The sequence below is a fragment of the Strix uralensis genome, chromosome 25 (assembly GCF_047716275.1).
Source record: "Strix uralensis isolate ZFMK-TIS-50842 chromosome 25, bStrUra1, whole genome shotgun sequence".
In the NCBI taxonomy this organism is placed as follows: Eukaryota; Metazoa; Chordata; class Aves; order Strigiformes; family Strigidae; genus Strix; species Strix uralensis.
This window is the reverse complement of record NC_133996.1, coordinates 7,511,096-7,534,300: the sequence shown is the minus strand read 5'-3', so window position 1 is coordinate 7,534,300 and position 23,205 is coordinate 7,511,096. Positions and strand designations below refer to the sequence as shown.

Genomic DNA, 23,205 nt, shown 5'->3' with positions numbered 1-23,205 from the left:
CGGGGGTCCAGGAGAGCGGCCAGCACCGAGGGACAGCCCGCTGCCCGCAGGCAGCAGCACGGTTCCCCTTCCCCCGGGGACGCGGCGAGGTGAGGGCAGTTGTCCAACTTTTATTGTTCGCAAAGGTTGTCCAGATGCATAACACTGTCACAACGGCACGGAGAGCAGCGTGGTGCCGGCCGGGCCCCGGGGAACGCGGTACGGGGGCACCCAGCGCACACGCAGACATGCGTGGGGACGGTGGGGATGGGGAGCGACCTGCCCCCAGCCAGGCTGCGAGCCCCCGGAGCCCCGAATCCTCCCACCCCGTGCGGGGCTGGGCCAGGTGAGCGTCCCCGCTGTCTGGCCGAGCTCTATTTACAGTATTCACATACATTGTACCCAGCAAGTTAAATAACTACATTATTACACCACACGTCTGGGGCGGCTCTGGCAGGCTGCTAGGGGTGGGGGTGTCAGTCTGATAAGGTGCATATTTAAAAAAAAAAAAAAAAGAACGAAACAAAATAAGAACGAAGAGAGAAACCGGGTGTCCCCGCAGCAGGCAGGGGGCCGGTGGCCGCCTCGCTGGGGTCCCACACGGCCCCGGGCTCCCCACGGCAGGGCCAGGTGCGGGCGGCGGGCGGAGGGGAGCGGCGAGGTTTTTCTTCTGATAACAGCTACGGTTCTGCGCGGGCGTCCGGGGTCGGGACGCGTGCGGTGGCCTCACGGGGACGTCTGCCAGGGCCTGGCCCTCACAGCACCTCTGTGGGCAGAGGGGAGGGTGTGGCAGTGAGAGCGGGGTGGCCACGGCAGCCCCCCAGCCCCCCCCGCCACGCCTCCCGTCTCTCACCTGTCACCTGGGGGGGCTTGACCACGGCCTGCTTGAGGAAGGGCTCCTTGTCACCGAAGGGGATGATGCTGCTGGGGCTGCTGCCGTGGTGGGAGAGCTCCAGCAGCTCCTGTGACCCCTCTGTGCCCGAGAAGCCGTTCTCATGCTTGCTGGGCTGCATGCCGTTCACCAGGGCTGCCGGGGACGCCACCTCCTTGGCCGGGGGACTGTGGGGTGGGAGGGCTGGGGTCAGCCAGGGCCCCACCGCCCCCCGGCCCCCCCCCGGCCCTGCCTGCGCTCACCTTGGTGGCAGCCCCTCACCCACCAGGCCCTTGGGCCCCCCTGGAGTCCCCACGCTCGGCCTCTCTGTCTCTGGGAGTTCCTCCTCCTTCGGCATCGGCCCCGCACGCTTCTCGCGGCCTGGGGATGTCGTCAGAGCCCCCACTCAGCCATGGCCCCGGGCAGGAGCGTGGCTGGGGGGGAGCAGGATGGGGTCGTGGCTCCGTGAACCCCAGAGGTGCAGCAGGCTGTGGGAAGGGGACACGTACCTGGGACATCCTCCCGCTCAGCCACTTTCCCATTCACCACCTTCTTGTCCTCCTTTTTCTGCAGGGAGAGGAGAGCCGTGAGGGGCAGTGGCAGCTCCGGGCAGCGGTGGGAGGGCTCTGCAGAGTGCCCCCCATGTCCCCAGCCGCCTTAGGACAGGGGACAGGCACCCACCTTGGTATCTGCTGCGTCCGACTTGCGTGTCCTCTTCATGATCTCTTCCAGGCGCTGTGGGGCAGAGAGGGGCTTGTGCACAGTCCTGGCCAGCGGGACCTGGCCTGGGGGCTGGGCAGGACCCTTTCAGGGGAACCCCCTGCCCCGCCACTCGCGCGGGGGTGCCCCCAGCCCTCCTCACCTTCTTCCTCTCCAGCCGCTCTTGCTCCTCACGCTGGAAGTGCTTCTCCCGCTCCAGGCGCTGCCGCTCAGCCTCTTCGCGTGCCCTCGCCTCGGCCTCTTCCCTCTGCAGGGCAGCAGGAACGGATGACAGGCCAGGGACAGATGGGGCAGGGAGAGGGGGGACAGCACAGCCCTGCCCCACGTCCCTCCTGCCACCCCGGGCATGGAGGGGCTGGGCCGATCTTCTCCCCTGCATCCCACCACGGGGCATCCCTGCCATCATCCCCCATCCCAGCTCTTCCTCCCCCGTCCCCTGCACCCCGCCAGCCCAGACCTGTCTCTGCAGTCGCTCCGTCTCCTCCCGCTCAGCCCGTGCTCTCTCCTGGGCCTCGCGTTCCTCCTGCAGCCGCCGTTCCTCCTCCCGCCTGCGCGCCAGGGCCTCCCTGCGGGTCTGCTCCTCCGCCACCTGCTGCGCCCGCTCCTCCTGCAGCCGCCTGCGGGGAGGGGGCCCTCAGCAAGGTGGGGGGCTGGGGCCAGGGGCCGGGGAAGGGCGGGGGGGGGGGCAGCACCCACCTCTCCCGCTCCTCCTGCTCCCGGCGCTCCCGCTCCTCACGCTCCCTCTGCTCGCGGGCCTGGCGCCGCTTCTCCGCCAGCAGCCGGGCAGCCTCCTCCCGGTCCGTGGTGCCAGCTGGGGGTCTGCCTGGGGGGGTGGCTGGTACGGGGCCAGGGGCTGCAGGGGCCGCAGGGGCTGCGGGGTGCACGCAGCGTCAGTGCTGCTACTGCTCCCCCCTGTCCCACCGTCCCCCCTGGCCACCCCGTACCCACCTGCTGTCGGCTCTGCAGGCACCTTGGGGGGCTCGGGGAGGACAGGGGGGGCCAGGCCCCGCTCCTCCTCCTTCTTCTCACGCGCCTTCGCCTGGCCCTCCTGCTCCCCCCGCTCCTCCCGGGCCCTGGCCCGCACCTTGGGAGAGGAGTGGGCGCTGCGGGGCAGGGGCGGCTTGTGGGGAGAGCCGAGGGCCGGGCTGGGGGACGCTGGACGGGCTTTGGGGGTGGCAGGGGATGAAGGACGGTTCTTGGGGCCAGGGCTGCAAACGGAGCGAGAGACGGCGTTAGCGGGGCCAGGGCACCCCCGGGGCGGTGGGGCGGGGGGGCCGGGCAGCCCGGCCGGACAGACCTGCTGTCTGCTGCGGGCAGGAGCCGGGGCTGCGCCGCCGGCAGCGACTGCCGCTTCTTGAGGCTGCGCTCGCGGGACAGAGCGCTGCGCTCCTTGGCGTTCTCCCGCTCCTTCTCCTTCTTCTCCTTCTTCTTCTGCTCCGGCCGGGGAGAGACAGAAGCAGCATCAGTGTCAGCACCAGGCGCTCTGGCTCAGCCGGGGGCCGTGTTGTGCCCCGCGGCCGCCCTGACACCGAGGGGTCCCCGCGGGAGGTGGCACTCACGGGCGAGGACTCGGTCCTGCGGCGCGGCGTCACGTCGGGGCTGCCGGTGGTCCCCTTCCGCCTCTCCCAGCAGCGGTGCTGCAGGCGGTGGTTGTGGCAGGGGCTGAGGGGGCTGGCGGAGGCCGAGCGGGGGCACACGGGCACTGGGGGTAGGAGGCACCACGCCGTCGGGACAGAGCCGGCACAGCACCAGCTCTCTGCTGGCTTCAGGCACCCTCGTCCCTGCGCCAGGACCCGTGTGGCCCCGTGCCCCTCCCTGGGTGCTCACCCTGCTCCTTGCCGTTCCCTGCCAGCGTCACAGCGCTCCGGCTGCGCGCGAGGAAGGACAGGGTGGGCGTCATCAGCCGGTCCACGATGCTGCTCTCCCACGGGCTCAGCTGCAAGCTTCGGTCTGGGGAGGGAGAGGACCCCTTAGTGCGCCCGTGAGCGCCCCCCCAGGCACCAGCCCTGGCCCCCAGCCCCGCGGCTGCCCGCCGGGAGGGAGCAGCCGTGCGTTTGCGGCAGGGCTGGGGCACGTGTGCGGGGGTCCCCACTGCCCCACACGGCCAGCTGAGCAGGATGAGGGGCCGTGTGGGTGCCGGTGGGCGGCTGGGACGGCGCTGTGGCACGACGACGACACTGTCCCCGCGCCCTGCGGACACCCCGGCCACCGCGCACCCGCAGCAAGCAGCACCCGCAGCACCAGGGTGCGATCCTGCTGATGACAGCCCCTTCCACTCCCGCCCTCTCCTTGCACCCGGCGCCGGCGCGCACCCTCCCTCTGCCCCGTCCCGGTGCGATCGAGCCCCCCCGCCTGCCACAGGGACACCGCAGTGTGCCCCCACCCCGAGGGAGCCGTGCCAAAGTCACCGAGCATGACGTGGGAGCCAGGCCAGGCTTGTGGCACCCCAGGAATGGTGGTCCCTGGCCACGCCGGCTCAGCCAGGCACAGGGCTGCCACTGGCTGCCCTCTAGCACACGACACCAGCACCGAACACCCCACAGGTGCACAGGAAGCACCCCAGAGATGGGGCAGCTCTGCCCCTCTCCACTGGGGCCCCCGGTCAGGCCGAGAGCAGCACCCACTGCCAGGAGGGGAGAAAACAGCCATGGGTGCAGTGGCGGGGACAAGGTGCTGGATCCAGCACTGGCTTGGGGAGATGCTGCTCCCACCCGAGAGCCCCTGGGTGCCTCTCCCCAGGCTGAGCCCCCAGCACGGGCCTGGCAGGAGCCGCCTGCACCACCACCGCCCGCAGCCGCCCGCGTCAGCTGCTCCGGCTATTTATACCCGGCCGGGACGGCACGCGCCCATCGCCAGGCAACCCCGAAACACAACAGCAGCCCCGGCGCTGGACGCATCCCCCCGGCACGGCCGGCAGCCCCGGGCAGCTTGCCCAGGGCCGGGACAACCTTGCAGCACCCAACACGGCCCCATGCCCACGCCGCTCGGTGGCACTGGGTGCCAGTGAGGACAGGCATGGTGGCAGCAGGCACCGGCACCGTGCCCAGCCCCAAGGAGGGTCCGGCGACAGGCAGCCCCACTCTGCGGCTGCAGCTGCACCCACCAGAGCTGCCCCGGGGCAGGGAACCAGGGCTCCTGGTCCCCGTCCTGGCGCCCCACGGGGCTGCCACCACCCAGGCGCTCCTCTTCCTCCTCCTCCTCCCAGCCTGCACGCAGCCTCAAGGAGCCGCTGGCCGGCTCCAGCCTCCTCCCGCAAACAGCAAACGGCTTCTCCTCTCTCAGCCGGCACCGTGCTGCAAGGCAGGGCCTGGGGATGGGGGACCCTGGTCTCGGGGGTCCCCAGCGCCAGGCAGGAGCCTGCGCTGGGGCAAATGCAAAGGGCTCTTACTTCTACTGGGAGAGTTCCAGAGGGTGGCAGAGGATTTGGAGAGCCGCTTGTTGATTATAGAGTCGACGTGTTTGGGGAGGTTTACAGCGGACACCGAGCACCGGCTCGCACCTGGAGGAGGGAAAAGACACAAGGGCATTAAGGTCCCGGGGCCGGAGCCGGGCCCCCCGCATGCAGCATGCACGGCCACGCCGGGGCACTGGGGCGGGAGGACGTGGCACAGAGAGCGGGGCCAGGAGACGCTGGTGTCCGGGGACATGACGCACGGTGCTGGCATCCGGCACGGTGCCCGAGCCCCGGGGGGGTCATGCTGGAATCATGCAGGGATCTCATCCTCGGGGAGCCAGGGCGGCTCCCGGGCCCCGTCACGCCCATCTCCCCAAAAGCAGTTCTGGGCACCGGGTGGCCAAGGACCTTGGCAGCACCGGGCGAGCAGCCAGCCTGGGGGAGCAGGCTGAGGGCAGCGGGTTCAGACAGACATGGGACAACACTCACACCAGTGCCGGGTCACCCCGGCAGTGCCAGGAGGGTCCTGGTGGCCGGCAGCACCTCCCCAGGGTGCTGGGATCCCTCCGACCCAGCCGGGTGCCACACCACGGACACACGGCTCTGTCCCCAAGCGTACCACGAGCCGGACACACGGCGCCTGGACGCACAGCCCAGACAGGGGTAACCAGAACACGGTGCCCGGACACACAGCCAGGGCTGCCACAGCCACCCCATGGCACAAACTGGGCAGAGAGAGCCCAGGGGCACAGCGCTCCCCTCTACGCCATCAGACAGGCCAGGCAGCGCCAGTGCCCCCCGGAGCAGCCCTGTCCCCTCGGCGGTCAGGGGAGACCTCCACACGCCCAACCCCATGGGGTGTCCCTGGGGAGCCCCAAGGAGAGGGGCCAACTGGGCTCAGTGCTCCGGCTATGGGGCAGAGGGCATGGCTGAGCCTCCAGCAGCCGCCGCAGGGGCACGGCACAGCGAGGCACGGCACGGCCAGGCCCACCCAGGAGCACCACAGCCACAGTCACCCCAGGAGCTGGAGGGGCTAAGAGCTGCCCCCACCCAGCCTGGGGACAAGGGGATACGCCACAGCACGGATCCCAGCGAGAGACAGCGACGGCCTCGCACGGCTCCACAGCCCACGCCTGGCTCCTCCCGGCTGCCGGAGACCCGACCAGCATGGCCACGGCGTCCCCACGGGCAGCCAGGCTGTCCCCAGACACATCCCTGCGCACAACGGGGCCTGTGACGCCCAGCCTCCAGCTTCCACCCAGCCCCACGAGAACCGGGAAAAGTCAAGGGACCACGGCGAGCCCTGGCACAGCCCGGCGCAGACCGCGGTGACAACAGCACGACCCCACGGCAGAGTGGGGCTGAGTTGGGGTCTTGCCCTCCTCGCGCAGAGCACTGCAGAGCCGTGCCCAGCCGCCTCCAGAGCCGCGGGGCCCCGGGTGCCCTTCCCCAGCCCTGCACTCACCGTCCTTGTGCGCGGGGGAGCCGTGGTGCAGGGCCCCAGCCCAGGACCATCGCTGCTGCCGGATCTCTGCCCACGTCTTCTTGGCCGACCGCTGGATCGCTGCCTCGTAGCGCTCCTGCCCGAGGGAGAGGGACGGGGTGAGGCTGGTGGCTGGGGGAACGGGGCCAGGACCAGCTGGAGCCCCCCAGCATGAGGCTATGGCAGCCACGGGGATGCTTGGAGGGGGACGGGGCAGCGATGCCCACCCTGGCCAGGGCACGTGTGCCCAAGGAGCAGGGCACCACGGAGGCTCTGCACCATGAAGGACAGGGACAGTGGGCAGCTCCCAAAGGCCACAGGGTCTCCCCAGGCAGCATGTCCCCGGTGTGCCACCCTGGCCCCCCGCCCGCTGTGCCCGTGATCCCCCATCCCCACCTTGTTCTTCTCCAGTTTCTGCCTCTGCCGCTCCTCCAGGACGGCGCGGCGCTTCTCCGCCTTCAGCCGCTGCTCCTCCAGGCGCTTGCGGCGTTCCTCCAGCTGCTTCTCCCGCAGCAGCCTGGCCTTCTCCTCCTTCTCCAGCCACAGCACCCGCTTGGCGGCTGCAGGAGGGAGCCAGGGCAGCGGGGTCACACCCGAGGCACAGCCCCGGCGAGCCCCACGGTCGGGACGTGTGCCCGTGCCGGCGGCGCAGGGCCGAGGGCTGGCTCCAGCCGGGGCACGCGGCCGGGCTCCCTGGGTGCGCGGGGCCAGCGGCATCGCGGCCGGCCGGCAAGGGAGGGGTTTGGGAGAGGACAAAAGGGAGGCTGGGAGCCCGCGGAGCTGTGCCGCGCTGGCGAACAATGGGGGAATGAGGGTGGAAAGAGCGCGGGGACGAGGAGGCCCCATGTGCCGCGCAGGGGCCCCGCTCGCCCGCTGCCCCAAGCTGCTGCAGGGCTGCCTGCAGCTGCCTGCGCATGGGACGGAGCTGAGCACTGGGCGGGTGGCACCCATGCACCTGGGGGGCACCCAGACTGCGGGAGCAGCCGGGGGAGTGCGGCAGCGGCGTGCTGGGGGAGCAGAGCCGCCAGCACAGCAGCTCCTGCCCGGGCTCAGCTCATGGCAGCTAATGGGATTGCCTGTGACCCGGCAAAGCTCCTTAGCTCCTGCCTCCCCCCCATCCACTTTCCCTCCCTGCGCTGCCGGGGGGGGGGGTCACCGACCCCGCGCACCCCCCCTGCTCCCACAGACCCGTACCCAGGTACTTGGCCCTCTCCTCGCGCCGCTCCTTCGCCTGCTTGTGCCGCGCCTGGGCCTTCTGGGCATCTGCAGCGGGGAGACACGGTCAGAGCAGCGCCCGGCCCCCCCAGCCCCGGCCGGGCATGGAGGCACCGAGCAGCGCCCACGGGGTGCTGGCATCACCGGAGCATCCCTGGCCCCCCCCGGGCACCCACCTTGCTTGGGCCTGGGGCTGGCAGCAGGAGCCGGCGAGGCTGCAGCTGGGGTGGGGCGGTCGCTCCGGGGGTGCACGTCCTTCGAGGGCCCGGCCGTGCCACCCAGGGGGCTCTTGGCATCAGAGGGGGCCCCTTCCCCAGCAGCCGGGGCTGGGGGTTCACTCCCGCAGGGCAGCGTCTCTGCCGGGCAAGGGGCAGCAGCAGCGTGGACAGGGACCGGCTGGCCGGCGGCGTGGGGTGAGGCCTCTTCTTTGGGGTGCTCCGTCACAGGGGGCCGGGGGGGCCCCGGGGGGGAGCGGTCGCACCATGGGGGGACACTCTCTGCCGAGGGGGCCACAGCTGCAGGGATGGGGGAGACGGGCTGTCCCGATGGCGTTGTGGCTGGAGGGACGGGTCGGTCACGCTGCGAGGTGCTGCTCTCGGAGGGGGCAGTCACGGCTGGGGGGCAGACGGGCTGCCTGGAGGGGGTGACGGCTGCAGGGACGGGCGAGACGGGCTGTCCGGGGGGGGTGATGGCTGGAGGGACGGGTCGGTCGTGCTGCAGGGGGGTGCGTCCTCCCTGCAGGGTGTCCCCAGGTGAGGGGGGCGGTGAGGTGGGGGGACACACACTGTCTCCCATCAGGGATGGCGGCTTCCCTGCAACACAGGGAGAGCAGAGCAGAGGGTCACTCAGTGGGGGGACCCGGGGCAGCCCCGTCCCCCCCAAACACAGCCCTTGGGAGCAAGGCTGTCCCTGGCCACAGGGGCTGGGGACGGTCCCCTGGTCCCCTGGGAGAAGGCAGCGGGACCCCCACCCAAGCCCTGCTGCTGCCCCTGTCTCAGGGGCACCCACACTCCCCCAGGCCGGGTGCCAGGCGCTGGGCGCACAATGCACAGAGGGACTGGCCGGGGCTCCGCCAGGCACCGCCGCCACAAAGCTGCCCTTCTTCCGCCGACAGCTGCCACCCCGGCCCCGCTGCGGGGGGATGCGGCGACAGAGACCCCACGCAGGCCCGGGGACCCCCGCGCTTCCCCAGAGGACGCGGGGCCGCTTCCGCCGGTGCTGGCGGCGCAGCCGGAGGCAGGATGGGCGCGGGCCCCGCGGCCTGACGTCACCGCTCCGGCCCATGTCCCCCCGCGCCGCGCCATGCCGCGGCCGCGCAGCCATGAACTCATGGCCCAGGAATGCACACGAGGCCGCCGCCACCGCCAGCAAACAGCCCCCTCCCCGCGAGGGTCCACTTGCTGCCGCGGCGTGGGGCAGGTGGGGGGCACGGTGCCTGCTCTGTGCACCCCGAGGGGAGCAGCCCCCCCGTTCCGGCCAGCCCCAGGGGAGCCGGGGAGCCTGGGGGAGCCCACTGCATGCCCCGGCACTGGGGACACGGTGCCGGCCGCCCCACAAAGCCACAGCACATGGCCTCTGCACGGGGTGGCTGTCACCGGCCCGCGGTGACCAGCAGCGATCCCCCCCACCGTGGTTAACCAGCCCTTTGCAAATGCACCTTTGGGTGCCCGGGAACGATGCCCGACCTGCCCTGGTGCCGCGGGCGCCCAGCTCCAGCCCCACAGGCACCGCTGCAGCGTGTCCCCGGCTCTGGCGGTGTGGGATGATGGGGACACCCGCGACCGGCACCCGCTGGCCCTGGTGAGCGGTGCTTGCTGTGGGGTGATGTCACGCACCGGGCTCAGCCGTGTTTGCAGAGCTCTCCACAATCTTCAGCGAGGGGCAAAGTGTGGGCTCTGCAAACACAGGCTGGCGCCGCTCCCCCACCCTGTGCCGGCACCCGCTGAGCTCAGGGGCAGCCCCAGGCCATCGGGGTGGCACTGCCAGCCCCCCCCCTGCACTGTGGACACGGCTGCACCCCATGTTCCATGGTCCCCCAGCACCCACAGCAGCACCCGCCTGCCCAGGGAGGGGCTGGGGGTCATGCTGCAGCCCCCTCAGCAGGCTGGGGCTTGTGCCAGCGGGGTTTACCCAGCCCAGACTCCGCAGGGGACACAGCCGGTCCCGGCCCCCCCACCCCAGACCCCAGCAGCCTTCCGGCTATTTTCTGCCGCAGGAAGCCGGCCCATCCCCTGGCCCCGATCCTGCACATCCCGTGTCCCCATCGCTGTGCCCCGCGAGGTGACCGTGAGCCCAACACGCGGCCGGGAAGGTGCCAGGGCTGCAGACAATGGGGGTCCCCCACCCCAGTTCCCCAGGGCTGCCCCAGATTGGCACCCGTGGGCAGGGGGGCTCGGTGGCCCCACAGGCACCGGCGCTGAGGACAATACCCATGGTGGCACCATGCGTGTCCTGGCTTGGAGGGGTGACCCCCAGGAGCGCTGTGGTGACGCAGCCAGGTGCTGCCCGTGGGGCCACTGGCCGAGCGAGAGCTTCAAGGGCCGGCGGACACCTCTGAGCCACTGGGAAAACCTCCGTGCCAGGAGCCATGCGGGGGGACGGTGGGTGCCTCCTGCCACCCCGCACCGCCAGGCACGGAGCCCCAGGCACAGCCCTGGGCAGGATCCATCCCACCCTGCTGGTCAGAGGGATGGCAGCACCCATGGCTGGGGCAGGGCTGCTGGGCACGGCCAAAACCCCAGCGCGCAGCCGGGGCCAGCCCTGCCGCCATCTGTCCCTGTCGCTGCTCCAGCGCAGCAGCTGCCCTGAAACCCAACGCTGCCTGCGCCCAGGCGGCGCAGGCGTCCCCTCTCCCCCGGCCGGGGCATTCCGCAGGGGATTAGCTCCCTGTCCCCCGAGACATGCAGGCATGGCTCCCCGGCAGCCCCCAGGGCTGCTGGCACCAGGACGGGCGCTGTGCCCAGCCGCGGGCCACGGCTGCAGGGTGACAAGCTGCCCCCGTCGAGGTCGTGTCGCCCATCCCAGCTCCTCCCGCAGGTCCGTGTGGCACCAGCGCCTGCACCACCCAGCACCGCTGGCACAGCCCGGTGCGGCGTCCCTCCGCGGCTGGCACATGGCTGGGGATGCTCAGCCAGGCAGCGGCTAATTCCCCGGTGCCGTCAAGCGAGAGCACATCGAGGCTCCGCGGGGCGCTCCGGTCCGAGCAGCCCTCGTTAACCGTCCGCCGCGCATCCCCGCAGGGCGCTTCCCACGAGGGCGGGGGGTGGGGGGGGCACCCGCCACGCTTTAACCTCAGCTCCCCCCCGTCCGCCGTATCCTCACATACCCGCTCTGCGGCATGGCCAGGGCCTGCCACGGGCTGCTCCACGTGCAGTACCTGCCTGGGGCTGGGGGCATCGGACAGGTCCCCCCCACACCAGAAGGAGAGGATGGCAGGGCTGGCGGGCACAGCAGGAGCCCGTTGGTGGCTGCTGCAAAGCCACCCGGAGCGGCTGGTGTCACAGTGCCTGGTCAGCAGTCCCCAGCCACACTGGCCATTGCACGAGTCCCTGCAATGCCCAGGGAGGGGGTTCGGAGGGGAACCCCAGCCCCAAGAGCCTCCGCCGCATCTGCAAGGCCACTTCCCGCAGCCCATGGGGACACCCACGTGCCCGGTGTGCCCCTGGGCCCGTCCCGGTGCGGCTGCTTCCCAGGTGCCTCCCCCTGCCTTGATGGCAGCGCCATGGCCGTGCCAGAGGAGGGGGAAGGACGGATCCCTGGGGCCTCTCCTCATGTCCCTGTGCTGAGCAGGGGTGCAGCTGTGGCCCTGAGGCCGGGATTGCTCTGCGGGTGTCCTGTCAGGAAGGAGAGCGGCTGCCCGAGGCCGCCGGCGTGCTGTGGGGTGCCCAGGGGTGCTCAAAGCCCTGGGGGTGCTCAGAGCCCCGGCACTGCCCCCGATCCCACCCCACCTCACCACGTCTCAGATGTGCTTCGGCATCGAGCCCTGCCCTGTCCCACCCAGCTCCCGGGATTCCCCCACGCTGCAGCACCCCTTGCACCGGGATGACGGGGACGGTGAGCAAGCAGCCCCGGCACGTCCAGGCCGCGGGCGCAGCACTGACGCACACCCTCGGCCTCGGCTCCCTCCCACGGGCAGGGAGACCCCGGCAGCCATCAACGGCAACGACACCCCATTCCCCGCGGGGGGATCCCGTGGTGCTGCTGCCCACGGCCACCCGCACCCTGGCCCCCGGCAGTGCAGGTGCCGTAGCCCCAGGTTGGCTCCTCTCCCCGCTGGCTCAGAGCCAGCAAAACGCAGCCGGCAGCACTGGGGCAGGTCAGGCACCGGTGCCCCACGTGCTGCCCGCAGCTCTGCCTCGGGGATGGGCCTCCAGGGCCGCGCAGGAGCAAGGCAGGAGGGGTGCAGGCAGCAGCACCCCGGGAGGGCACAGCCAGGCGGTGGGTGCCGGGCAGGGGGAAGGGGCACGGGACGGCTCTGCCCACCCGGCTGAGGCCACGCTGCCTTTGCTGGCAGGGCTGGCTTGGGAGGGCTCTGTGTGGAGGACCAGCCCCCCCTCCTGGGGTCCATGCACCGCCTCGGGGCACCGGGATGGGTGGGTGTGGGTGCACCCGTGGGGGAACTGTGCCAGCCCCCAGCCGAGGCCGCCGAGCTCCTGCGGCTCAGCACCCAGCCGGCGGTGACGCGCCAAACCCGAGAGCAACAAGGGGAACTTGGGCGACGGGATCTCGTGGCCAGAGCGGGGCCAGAGCCGGGGGGTTTCCAGGGTTTAAAATACAGGCGGAGGAAAAGGCCTGAGCTGCTGCTGCATCCCGGCACCCTCACAGCAAACGTTCCGTTTGGTGGCGGTCATGGCACAGCCCCAAACAGACCGAGGGCAGGGGCAGGCAGCACCTGCCTGCCATCCATCCGGGCAGCGCCGGCAGCGGCGACAGGAGGTGCCCTCGTCCTTGGGGCGACCCGTGCCGAGCTGCCAGTGCCGAGGGCAGCCGGCCCAGCCGCGCTCCCAAAAACCTGGCTGCAAGCATCACGCTGGCAAAACAGAAACCTGGCTCAAAGGCAGGGCGGGGGGCTCTGTGCCGGCCGGGAGCCAGCCTCTCGGGGAGCAGGTGCCCAGCACCTCCGAAAAACGGGTCCTGAGCCTCACAACGCGGATGCGGGCACCTACCAGGGCGGGGGCCGTGCAGGATCCGGCTCCGCTCCCAGCCCGCTGCCCGCGCCGCCGCCGCCCGTCCCTGCTCGGAGCCCTCTGACCAGCGAGAGCTGCGCGAACTATTTTGGACATGGCACCACGGGACTGTCACATCACCGCTCCGCGCGTCGCATCACATTGCTCTGACGGTTTCGCGGCAGCGGCTCTGCTGGCGTCCCCGCGCTGGGAGGGCTCCCGAGCCGCCTGCTCCCAAAGACAGGCGCTGGCTGGCAACCAGCTCGCCCTGCACCCTCCCTCCCCGCCGCGCCGGAGGGAGAAGAGCTGGAGAAGCCAGGGGAAACCCGGATGAGAACGAACTCCTGCCTGCTCCCTGCCTTGGCCCTCGCCCCTCTGCCTGCCCGCGGGGCAGCATCCTGCCCGGGCCCTCCATGAGCGCCACCGGCTGCCCCACGCCGCGGTGGGTCCCGGTCCCTGGAGCCAGGGCATGGCACACCGGGGTGGGGGGGGCGGCGCTGCCCGGCCACGCGGGTCACCCGAACGAGAAGCGTCGGGGCTGGTCCCCGGAGCGGGACGTGCCACGGAGCCGCCTGCGCTCCCCCGGCGACGTCCTCGATGCCCTCCGCTCGCCGTAGAGGCAAACACCTCCCCGCACCGGGGAACCCAACGGCGTGGGGGCCCGGCCGGCCGCAGGAGAGGCCAGCGCGGCCGGGAGCGGCCGTCCCTCACCACCGGGCAGCGATGGCCTCGGGAGGGACGGACAGGCCGCGCCGGGGACGGGATGGCGGCGGCGAGCGGGCCACGGCCAACATGTCCGCAGCACAGGACGCGCCGCTCGGGCTCTTGAAGAGCCTCCGGGAAAGGGCGAGCGGCATTTCGGCGCGGCCGGGAGCCGGCAGCGACCCCTCCCCGCCTGCCCCGGCGGCCGCGGGCCGGGAATCCCGGTGCAACGGCGAGCACCGGGGCCGGGGAGTGGCGGGGGGGAGGGGAACCGCCTCTCCTCTCCCTCCACCGGCGGGAAGCGGCTCCGCTGCTTAGTCAGAGCCCCGCGGCCGGGGCCGGAGCCCGGCGGAGAGGAGCCAAAACAAACCCGAGCCCCGAGCCTCGGCCCCGCCGGCCGCCGCCCTCCCCGAGCGGCAGAGTTCATCTCGGGGCAGCGCCGGGACCGGCCCCGGGCGGGCGGGCGGGGCGGGGGGGGGCAACGCCTGAACCCCCCAACCCTCCGGCAGCCGCCTCTGCCCCGGGCCGGGCCGGGGGGGGTGACCCCGGCACAACCAGAACACGAACCCCGGGGCCACCCGCGCCCCGCAGCACGAATGGGGGAGGCGGGCAGGAGCCCCCCCCGCTCCGCCGCAGCGCAGCCTCGGGCCCCCACCGCGGGCCAGGCCCCCATCTCACACCGGCTGGCGGGGAAGGGCCGGGGCACGGGTAGGCGCCGCCGCCCCGGACCCCCCCGCACCGGGAGGGCTCCCCAAGGGCAGCTCCGCCGGCGGGGCCGGGGGCCGCGCCGCTCCGTCCCGCCCCAAGATGGAGGGGCCGTGCCCGGGCTTTGTCCCTCCCGGGAAGGGCACCCCCCCCCCCCCCGCGCCCCCGCAGCGCGTCCCCCCGGGCTCCTCCACCGCCTCCCCGGGCCCCCGCCCCGCTCCGCCGCCCGGGCCGCCGCATCCCCCGGGCCCGGCGCCGCCGCATCCCCGCCGGCAGCTCCCACGGCCGGTCCCGCACCCCCACGGCGCGGTCCAGCACCCCCACGGCCCATCTCCCGCCTCCCCCATGGCCGCATCCTGTACCCCGACTCCGGCGCGGCCCCGCGGTGCGGGAAGGGGCCTGAACCGGTCCCGGAGCCGGTCCCCGCCGCGGAGCCTTACCCTGGGCCGGCTGGGGCTGGGGCTGGGGCTGGGGCTGGGGCTCCCGCCCGGCGCGGCTCCTCTCCATGGCGTGGCGGGGAGGCGCAGGGGGCTGGCCGAGCCGAGCCGAGCCGAGCCGCGCCGAGCCGAGCCGAGCTGAGCCGCGCCGAGCCGCGCCGCCCCGCTCCCCCCCGGCCCGGCGGGGGAGGACGCTCGGCGCTCCCCGCCCCGGCCCCGGCCGCGCATCCCGCCCCGGCCCCGCGGCCCCGCGGCCCGGACCCCCCCCCCCCCCTCCTCCAACGCCGCGCCCGTCACCGCGGCCTCAGGCCTGTCCCCGCAGCGCCCAGCATCCCCCACCTTTGCTCGCCCAGCTCCAGCCCCTCCTCTCCCAGATTTTGGGGCTCTGCACCCACCCTCCCCACTCCTCACATTTTACGATGCTCCGGTCACCTGCGAAGCGCCGGCCCTGCAGCAGACACCCCCTGCCCGCCCCCCCCGCCCCCCCTGTGGCCAGCACCCCAATGCACTGCCAGCACCACCCCGATCAGCCCCCCCATTTCCAGGCACCCCAAAGAAACGTCGATTTCCCGGCCCAGAGCCCCACCTCGGCTGCTTGTGAGGCCTCGAAGCTGCTTCCCCCACCACCCACCCGTCACACGTGAGCCTTCGTCACCGCCAGCAGCCGCCCCCCACGCCAGGGGCGAGGGCTTTGCCCCCACACATCCCCCCCCGCCTCGGGAACAGGCCGATAAGGAGAGACAGAGGCCTTGGCTCAGCCCCGCTCGGGGGCGAAACCCCTCTTGGCCCTGCAAGAAGCAGGGGTGGGCCAGGAGCGTGGCCCCCAGCCCTGCCCCACGCAGTGGCCCACGGGGCGGCCGGAGCGCGCAGCCGGGCACAGGGTCTGCCCGCTGCAGCTGCACGTCTGAAGGCAGAGGATGTGAGGGCAGCGGGGCGGGGGGGAAACACCACTTGGGGCTTTGTAGGGGCAGCAGGATCCAGGGACACGTCTCCGTCCACCACGCGGCCGGCCCGGTCCCAACACCCCGCAGAGCGCCCGTCTGGGGGTTCATGGGGACGTGTTGATGAATAGATCCGGGTTTCTGCAGGCAGCGCCCACCAGAGATGCCTGGGTTTGGGATGATGTCACCGCAGGGCCAGGAGATCCCCTGCCACCCCATCCTCCCTCGCCTACCAGGCAAACAGGTTTCCCAAAATCCCAGCCCTCTCCCCCGGAAGCGCGTTCCTCTGACTCAGGGGCTGGGGAGCGGGCAGGAGGGTTCCCCGGCAGACAGGGCGGCCCCACTCTGTGCTACCGCAGAGGTGGCCGCACACCCCAAACCGCCCCAAACACCCCAGAGCCCCGAGCTGCGGCCGAGCCGCCGCCTTCCCGTGGCCCCCGGCGCCCGCCGGCTGCTCGCCCGGCTCAGCCAGAGCAGAAGCTCCCCCGAAACTCCCGGCAGCCTCGCCCGCCGCTGACTCCCTGCCGGGGAATGCTGCACGGCCGAGCCGCGGCTCCACGAGCTGCGCAGCCCCGGGGGGGGGGCAGCGAGGGACGGGAGCGCACGTGGCGCAGGAGCGTGTCCCGGTGAACCCACAAACACAGGGGACACCCCAGGACAGGGAAGGGGGAACAGCTCCGCTCGCACACACGCCGAGCCTCCGAGGGGGCTGCGGCAGCCCCACAGCCCCTCATTTCCACAGCGCAGCCATGAATACGTGGGCCACACCATGACCTGCTCCGAGGGCCCAAAGGCCCTTTGCCTGGTGGGGTCATGGCCATGTGGGTCCCCGAGCGTCACCCAGAGCGGATGAACATCCCAGGGCTCCACGACAGCCTGGCACCGGGTCCAGCCGTGCCCGGGGGCCTTCTCCCCCCACCACGGGGCCAGCCCGGAGCAGGGGCACAGGGAGGAAGGGGCAACGGTGGGTGGAAGGGCCCTGCGGCTCCGCTCCGTCGTGTTCCCGGTGCGGGCAGCGACGCAGAGGGCTCCTGGCTGCCGTGCCAGCCCGAGTCGATGGGCTTATACAACAGGCAGAGCATCGATCGATCGCTCCGCTGCAGGCAGAGCCCCGCTGTGGCGGGGTTCCTGGCTCCAGCCCCCCCCCGTTCCCACCGTGCTGGGAACAGCCGCCCTGCCCCGCGCGGATGGAAAATCCGATGAGCTCATGACAAGCGTGTGCCCAGCCCCAGCAGCTGCGCACCCCGGCGCTCCCCGTGCTCCTCAGCCCCTCGGCGTGGGGTGCGATGCTGACACAGCTCCCTCAGGACGGCTTGGGGAGGGGGCTGGGGCCCAGCCATGGTTCTTAGCACCCCCAGCGCACCCAGCGCCTTGCCCTGACGCTGCTTGCAGGGAGCCAACGGGGTGCTGAGCACCCCAAAATCAAAGGACAATTACAGCCGTGGCTTGGCCACTGACCTGCGGGAGGCTGGGTGCAAACAGGGATGGGGACGGCAAACAAACCCCGTCGGCATCTCCGGGCAAAGTACCACACGGGACACCCCACCCCACCCACCCCCACACCCCTCTCCTCCGGCCCCAGGACTTTGCCCCCGCCCCAGGCTGCTCCCACCCCGCTGCTCTGTGTGGGGCGGTTTCGGGGCCCACGCAGGACAGCGGTACCGTGGCCACGAGGGCTGATCTGAACCCCTGCCCCCAGAATGCTCCAGTTGACCCCCACTAGCCATGGGGCAGTGACCCAGCAGGAACCAGGGGATGAGGGTCTGTCCCTGCATCCTGCCCTGGAGCGGGCGGGCACGGTACCAGCCCGTTGCCAGCAGCGTGCCGGGGTAGCCACCAGCCCCCGAGCATCTTGCCACGGGGCCAGCATCGCGGCCGGCCACAGAGCCCCGCCGCTGCAGGACAATCTCCTGTGGGTGCAGGTGACAAATGGGCCAGCGATGGGCTGAGCCCTGCCCTGCCCTGCCGCAGCCCTCGCCCGCTCTGTAATTATCCCAGCCCGCATCTGTAATTAGTGTCCTGATGTCACGGTGTCAGGCCTGGGCAGCCCCACGCGCTCCCCACCAGCCCCACCTCGGCCTCCGGCCCCGGGGCTGAAGGAGATCCCGGCACTCCAACGCTGTCCCGAGGAGCTCTGCCTACCTGTGCTCCCTGCCCGCGTCGCTGCCAGAGCCCCGTCCCTGCCCAGCACCACCCGAGCTGCTGCGGGGCTGGATCCGGCCCTCTGGCTGCTCCCACTGCGGCGTCTCTGCCCCCCTGCCCGCTGCCAGCACCCTGCCCGCTCCTCGCTGTGCTGCCTGCCTGGGGACAGATCCTGCCTGGCCAGGAGAGGGGCCACCCCCTGCCCTCCTGAGCCCCCCAGGCTGGGGACAAAGGCAGCCGGTCCCCTGCCCCCTCGGCACGGGGAACGCGCTGGATCGGCCCCGGCCGCAGCTATAAATAGAGCGGGAGGCGCAGGCGTGCGCCGGCTGGGACACACGTGGGTCTGGGTGGCCGGCGTGGGGCAGGGGCAGGGTGTGGGGCTACAGCGGCACCCCAGGCCAGGATGGGAACGGGGAGGAGGGTGAAAGCCCCACGGCAGGATAAGGGGACGCAGCCCCGCACGGGGGGGACAGGAGGGGAGGCCCCACTGGGAACAGCACCCGGCACTTTATTGCGAGGCAGAAAACCGCGCTCCCCGCGGCACACGGGCCGCCACGTGCCCCTTCCCTCTGCCAGCACCCCGCGGCCACCCCCACCTCTAGCACGTGCGCAGGGGCCGGGCAGCACCGGTGACGCTGAACCGCGCGCTCAGCACCTCCGAGGGCGCCCGCAGCTGCTGGCCTGGCTGCTGGCCACCGGCAAAGAGGGTGAAGGTGCCGGGCTCGAGGCGCCAGTCCTGTGCCCAGATAGCGCGCTGCTCGGCCACCACCTGGAAGGACAGCTTGGTCTCCTGGCCAGCCGGCACGGCCACGCGGCGGAAAGCCACCAGCTGCCAGCGCGGCACCGGCACGGATGACTGCTCCCACCGCAGGTACAGCTGCACCACCTGCCCGGGGGGATGGGACTCAGCGCCAAGGGGACCCCCCAGCTGCCCCCTCTGGCAGCAGGGACCCCAGCCGCATCCGTAGCCGTGACAGCCGCATCAGTGCGAAGCGGCCGCGCTCACCTCCTCGCCGTCCCGCTGTCCCGTGTTCTGCAGCACCACAGACACGGAGAGGTTGGCACAGATGGGCAGCGCCGGGGGGCTCAGCACCAGGTCCCGGTACCGGAAGGTGGTGTAGGACAGCCCGTAGCCAAAGGGGTAGAGTGGGGCCTCCTGCCCGTAGTACCGGTATGTCCGTCCCTCCATGGTGTAGTTCTCCATCGGCGGCACCTGTGGGACGTGAGGACGGTGGAGCGGGGCAGGACCGGGTGGGCATCAACCCCATGTCCTGCAGCTCCCTCAGCCACCGAGGCAGGGAAGGGCTACGGGCACCGCTGGCTGCCCCGGCCTTACCTGGTGCATGCCCGCAGGCCACGTGGCTGGCAGCCGGCCGGCCGGGTTGGCCCCCACCTCACCCAGCAGGACCCTGGCGATGGCGAGGCCGGTGGCCTGGGCGGGGAAGAAGCATGCCAGGATGGCCCCCACGCCCGCGTGCGCCTGCGCCCAGCTCACGTCCAGGGGCCCCGCGTTGAACAGCAGCAGGATGACGGGTCGCCCGGCGGCTGCAGGGACACAGCTGTCATCAAGAGCCCCACGCCAGCGCTGCTTGGACGGCTCCAGGGTGCCCCGTGGATGGGGAACGCCTTGGGGGGGTGGGGGGGGGGTGGTCCCTGTCCCTGCACCCCAGCCCATCACCACCCCAGTCCCCAGCGCCGGGGCGGAGCTGAGTCCCGCAGAGCCCCTACCCGCCTTCACGGCGTCCTGCAGCAGCTCCAGCTGGTGGCCTGGCAGGGACAAGTCCCTCCGGTCCTTCGCCTCCGTCTCCACATCCGTCCCTGCATGGGGACAGCCAAGGGACAGCTCCTTACACCCCACCCAGGGCACCACCAACAGACAGACCGGAGGGGTACTGACCACCTCGGGGGGGCCCGTTCCCCTCCCGGAGCCACCCTGGCTCTGGGGTGCTCCCCCCTCCCAGGCTGTGCCCACCCAGCGCGCTCCCCGCTCTCCCCTACCTGTGCCCAGGCAGACCACCACCACATCGGCTGCCCCCGCCGCTTCGGCCACCTCCTTGGGCGAGTACTCCTGGCACCGCGGCTCGTGGCAGCCCGCCGCGAAGCTGACATTGGCCGGCAGCATCCCCAGCCCCCTCCTGTACCAGGGAAGAGCAGAGGGCGCGAGGGCTGCTGCGCCCCAGGGTCGGGGAACCTTGGTGATGCCCCAATCCTCGCCCCGGCCCCCAGCGAAGGGCCAGGAGGCTCCAGCAGCAGCCCAGGGCCAGGGGATGGACGGCAGCACCGCGCTGTCTCACCGGGGGGTGTAGATGTACCGCGGCTCCGGCACCGGCGCGTAGTCCCCGAACAGCACCCGGGGGTTGTCGGCAAAGGGACCCACCACCTGCGGAGGGCAGAGAGGTGACAGTGGGCACCGACAGTCCTGTGCCACACAAAGGAGGGGACACCTGCGTGCCCAGGGTATGGAGCCAGCAGCCCGCCACTGTGGCTCACCGCGAGGCGCTTGCCGGGCAGATCCCGGGCCCGGAGGGGCAGCGTCCCCCGCACGTTCTTCAGCAGCACGAAGCTCTTGACAGCAGCTTCCAGTGAGAGGTTGCGGTGCTCGGGGCTCTGCACCACGCTCAGGTCCAGGGTGCTGTAGGGGTTCATGGCTGGGGGGTCGAACTCCCCCAGCCGCATCCGCGTGTAGAAGAGGGGCCGGACCCGGTCGCGCAGCATCTGCGAAGACCCCGACACCAAAACCTCGGCTGTGCTTGGCGGGGGCAGCCCTGGCTCCCTGCCCGCGCCCCCAGCTCACCTGCAGCGTGATGTTGCCCATGGCCAGAGCCTGGGGGATCTGCATGAAGACATTGTTCCTCACGCCGTAGGAGAGCTCCAGGTTGCAGCCGGCGTTCATCGAGGCTGCCGTGCCGGAGAGGAGGGAAACGGCCCGTCATGGCTGCAGGGGGCCCGCGGACCCCGCGCCCGTCCCGCCAGCTCACCGACCGCCGTCTCCAGGAAGGTGCGTGTGTAGTGGTGCCCCAGCATGATGAGCTCCAGGGCCCCCTCGTCGCTCACCACGTAGCCCTCGAACCCCCACTCGCTGCGCAGGATGTCCGTCAGCAGCTTCTTGTTGGCGCAGGCGGGAACGCCGTTGATCCTGTCGGAGAGGGGACAGGGCAACCCGGTCAGCCAGGCACTGGCCACCCCGTGGGTAGCCCGGCACCCGCAGCCCCCAGCACGCTCGGTACCTGTTGTAGCTGCACATGAAGCTGTAGGAGCCGGCGCGCACGCAGGCCTGGAACTGGGGCAGGAAGGTGGAGCGCCAGTCCCGCTCCAGCACCTGCAAGCGCCATGGCAGAGAGGGGTCAGTGTCGGGGAGGGGGGGTGCCTCCCTCCATCCCATGGCCCTGCCGCGCTCACCTTGGCGTCGAAGCTGAGCCTGGAGACGGGGATGTTCTCGGGGCCCCCATGCACGCTGAAGTGCTTGCAGCCGGCGCTGGCCTTGACGTAGCGGGGGTGCGGGCCCTGCAGCCCCTGCACGAAGCTGCGGGCCAGCTCCCCGCTCAGGAACGGGTCCTCCCCGTAGGTCTCCTGGCCAAGGTGCAGGTGGGTCACCTCCGGGACCCCCAGCCCCGCACCCCCGCAGCCAGCACAGCCAGCTGCTGCCATCCTCCACGGTCCTGTGTGGCCCCATCCCAGCCCGGGGTCACCCCCCCCCATGCTGGCACCTGGTTCCTGCCCCACAGTGGGTGCCTCATGATGTTGAGGACAGGGCTGAAGCAGCTGAGCCCCGTGTGGTCACTGTAGCGGCCAGTGGCGACAAAGTCGTTGTGCTTGGCTCTCACCTCGGTGGCCGTGGCATTGGCCACCCGGTAGACGAGCTCAGGGCTGCGGGGAGAGAGCACGGGGGTGTCAGGGAGCGCGGGCAACAGGGGACCCATCTCACAGGGCCATTCTCGCATCCCCGGGTGGATTCGTGGGTGTCCCACCCCGTGGGGGCCCGGTGGGTCCCCGGTGCCGGTACCTGAAGGCGGCGGCGAGCCCCAGCGCCTGGGGGAAAGCCGTGGCCCAGCCGGGCGCCTCCGCGTCGCCCCGCAGACACTCCGTGTTCCAGTTGTAGGGCGCGATGCCCAGCCGCGGGATGGGGGGCGCGGGGCCGTTCCCCATCGCACCCCCCCTCGCCACCTGCGGGCCACCGAGGCTGAGCGGGGCTGGGGGGGGGGGCCGGGGCCGCCCCCGCCGCCCCCGCCGCCCCTCACCTGCAGCACCAGCTCGGCGGGGCTCAGCCGGCCCAGCAGGTCGTCGAGGCGGCGGTGCCAGGGCAGCGCCGGGTCCCGGAAAGGGAAGGGGAAGAGGGGGGAGAGCTGCCCCCGGGCCGGGCCGGTGCCCAGCGCCGCGCACAGCAGCACGGCGGCGGCCCGGAGCCCCGCCAGCCCCGCCACGGCCGCTCCCGGGGCGGGCGGGGGGACGGCTCGGCGCGGCATGGCACGGCTCGGCTTCCCGGGATCGGCCCGAGGCCACGGGCGACGGGCGCGGCGGGGCGGGGCGCGCTGCAGCCCGGTCCTGCCCCCGCCCGACGGGGCGGAGCGCGGCGGGACGGGACGGGGGGTACCGGGGAGCTGCCAGGCCGCTGCCGCGCTCGGCGGTGCCCCGGGAAGGCGCCGGAGGAGCCCCAGCCGCCTCCCCCCGCGACCAGGAACCGGGGTCTGGGTTTGGGGGGTGGTGGGTCCCGGCCAGCGGCACCGGAGCACCGTGCCCCGTGCAGCCAGCGCCTGGCTCCCGGCCCTGGCTCCGCCGTGGTGGCAGGTCACGGCGTTTTGGTGTCCCACCGCCCCCCCCGAGCAGCTCCTGGCACGGGAACCGGTGGAGCCACTTGGTGCCACCAAACCGGCTCCTGGGGACGTGCTGGCTGCAGCGGGGCTGGCAGGGCTGGCAGGGCACGGGCCCTGCTCGGGGCTGGGGGGCAGAAGTTGGCCCACTGCTGCTCCTGTCCCGAAACAGGGACCCGGGGCAACGAGGGGCAAGGGCCTTCGTTAGCACACTGTGCTTTAATGAGAGCCACGGAGCACGATGCCAGCACAGGGCCCCTGTGTGCCCCACGACGCCTGGGACCCACACCGTGACCAACGACACTGTACCTCTGGTGGCCACCTGCACACAGGAGCAGCTGCAGCAGCTGTGGCTCCACTTTCAGTGCCCAGGGAGCTGAAGCCACTGGTCCTCCTGGCCATGCTGCCCCAGTCCCACACTCACAGCCTGGGGACACAGCATGCTGGTGGGGCCGTGGCTGGGCCCGGCCCGTGTCCCAAGGCCCGGCCAGGTGACTCCCAAGCCAGCGCTGACCCGGAGCAGCACGCGTGGCTCGGGCATCCCCCGGGTACACGGAGACGTTTGCTCTGTGGTTTTCTCCCACGGCCGCTCCCACAAGACAAACGGCGCGGTGACGGCTGGGGTTTGCCCTGGTCTGGGCAC

The 23,205-nt window shown here is 72.1% G+C and overlaps 2 protein-coding genes across 6 annotated transcripts; both read right to left on the bottom strand.

Annotated features, from left to right (window-relative positions):
* Positions 1–94: 94 nt before the first annotated feature.
* Positions 95–18,019, bottom strand: MAP7D1 (MAP7 domain containing 1). Of its 4 annotated transcripts, none has more exons than XM_074894354.1 (18): positions 17,755–18,019; positions 7,839–8,474; positions 7,642–7,710; positions 6,844–7,007; positions 6,430–6,544; positions 4,959–5,069; positions 3,398–3,520; positions 3,130–3,272; positions 2,868–3,001; positions 2,519–2,778; positions 2,267–2,441; positions 2,028–2,187; positions 1,713–1,817; positions 1,532–1,585; positions 1,360–1,417; positions 1,114–1,231; positions 833–1,038; positions 95–745 (listed from the first exon to the last, which is right to left on the bottom strand). In XM_074894354.1, exons 2-18 carry the CDS (start codon positions 8,455–8,457, stop codon positions 735–737), a joined length of 2,625 nt encoding a protein of 874 aa, XP_074750455.1. In that variant the 5' UTR covers positions 8,458–8,474; positions 17,755–18,019; the 3' UTR covers positions 95–734. The 4 variants fall into 4 exon arrangements, with proteins under 4 accessions (XP_074750455.1, XP_074750453.1, XP_074750454.1 ...); XM_074894352.1 differs by lacking the exon at positions 17,755–18,019 and adding an exon at positions 14,675–14,856; XM_074894353.1 differs by lacking the exon at positions 17,755–18,019 and adding an exon at positions 12,828–12,957.
* A 223-nt stretch (positions 18,020–18,242) lies between these two features.
* Positions 18,243–22,243, bottom strand: LOC141954562 (uncharacterized). Of its 2 annotated transcripts, none has more exons than XM_074894224.1 (14): positions 21,993–22,243; positions 21,758–21,918; positions 21,462–21,621; positions 21,154–21,324; positions 20,982–21,073; positions 20,733–20,890; positions 20,549–20,652; positions 20,245–20,469; positions 20,049–20,134; positions 19,753–19,889; positions 19,483–19,572; positions 19,091–19,299; positions 18,761–18,967; positions 18,243–18,640 (listed from the first exon to the last, which is right to left on the bottom strand). In XM_074894224.1, the coding sequence occupies exons 1-14, from the start codon at positions 22,215–22,217 to the stop codon at positions 18,353–18,355; spliced, it is 2,313 nt and encodes a 770-aa protein (XP_074750325.1). In that variant the 5' UTR covers positions 22,218–22,243; the 3' UTR covers positions 18,243–18,352. The 2 variants fall into 2 exon arrangements, with proteins under 2 accessions (XP_074750325.1, XP_074750326.1); XM_074894225.1 differs by having other exon boundaries at positions 20,982–21,034.
* Positions 22,244–23,205: the final 962 nt, after the last annotated feature.

Excerpts from the sequence above, each read along its gene's own strand:
- MAP7D1 (XM_074894352.1), bottom strand. The coding sequence starts at position 14,741 with ATGGAGAGGAGCCGCGCCGGGCGGGAGCCCCAGCCCCAGCCCCAGCCC. Across the intron at positions 3,521-4,958 it reads CTGGAACTCTCCCAGTAGAA|ACCGAAGCTTGCAGCTGAGC; the intron begins GTAAGAGCCCTT and ends CTCCCTCCCCAG. Across the intron at positions 3,273-3,397 it reads AGGGAACGGCAAGGAGCAGG|TGCCCGTGTGCCCCCGCTCG; the intron begins GTGAGCACCCAG and ends TCCTACCCCCAG.
- LOC141954562 (XM_074894224.1), bottom strand. The coding sequence starts at position 22,217 with ATGCCGCGCCGAGCCGTCCCCCCGCCCGCCCCGGGAGCGGCCGTGGCG. Across the intron at positions 20,891-20,981 it reads TTCATGTGCAGCTACAACAG|GATCAACGGCGTTCCCGCCT; the intron begins GTACCGAGCGTG and ends CCTCTCCGACAG. Across the intron at positions 18,968-19,090 it reads GGCCTGCGGGCATGCACCAG|GTGCCGCCGATGGAGAACTA; the intron begins GTAAGGCCGGGG and ends CACGTCCCACAG.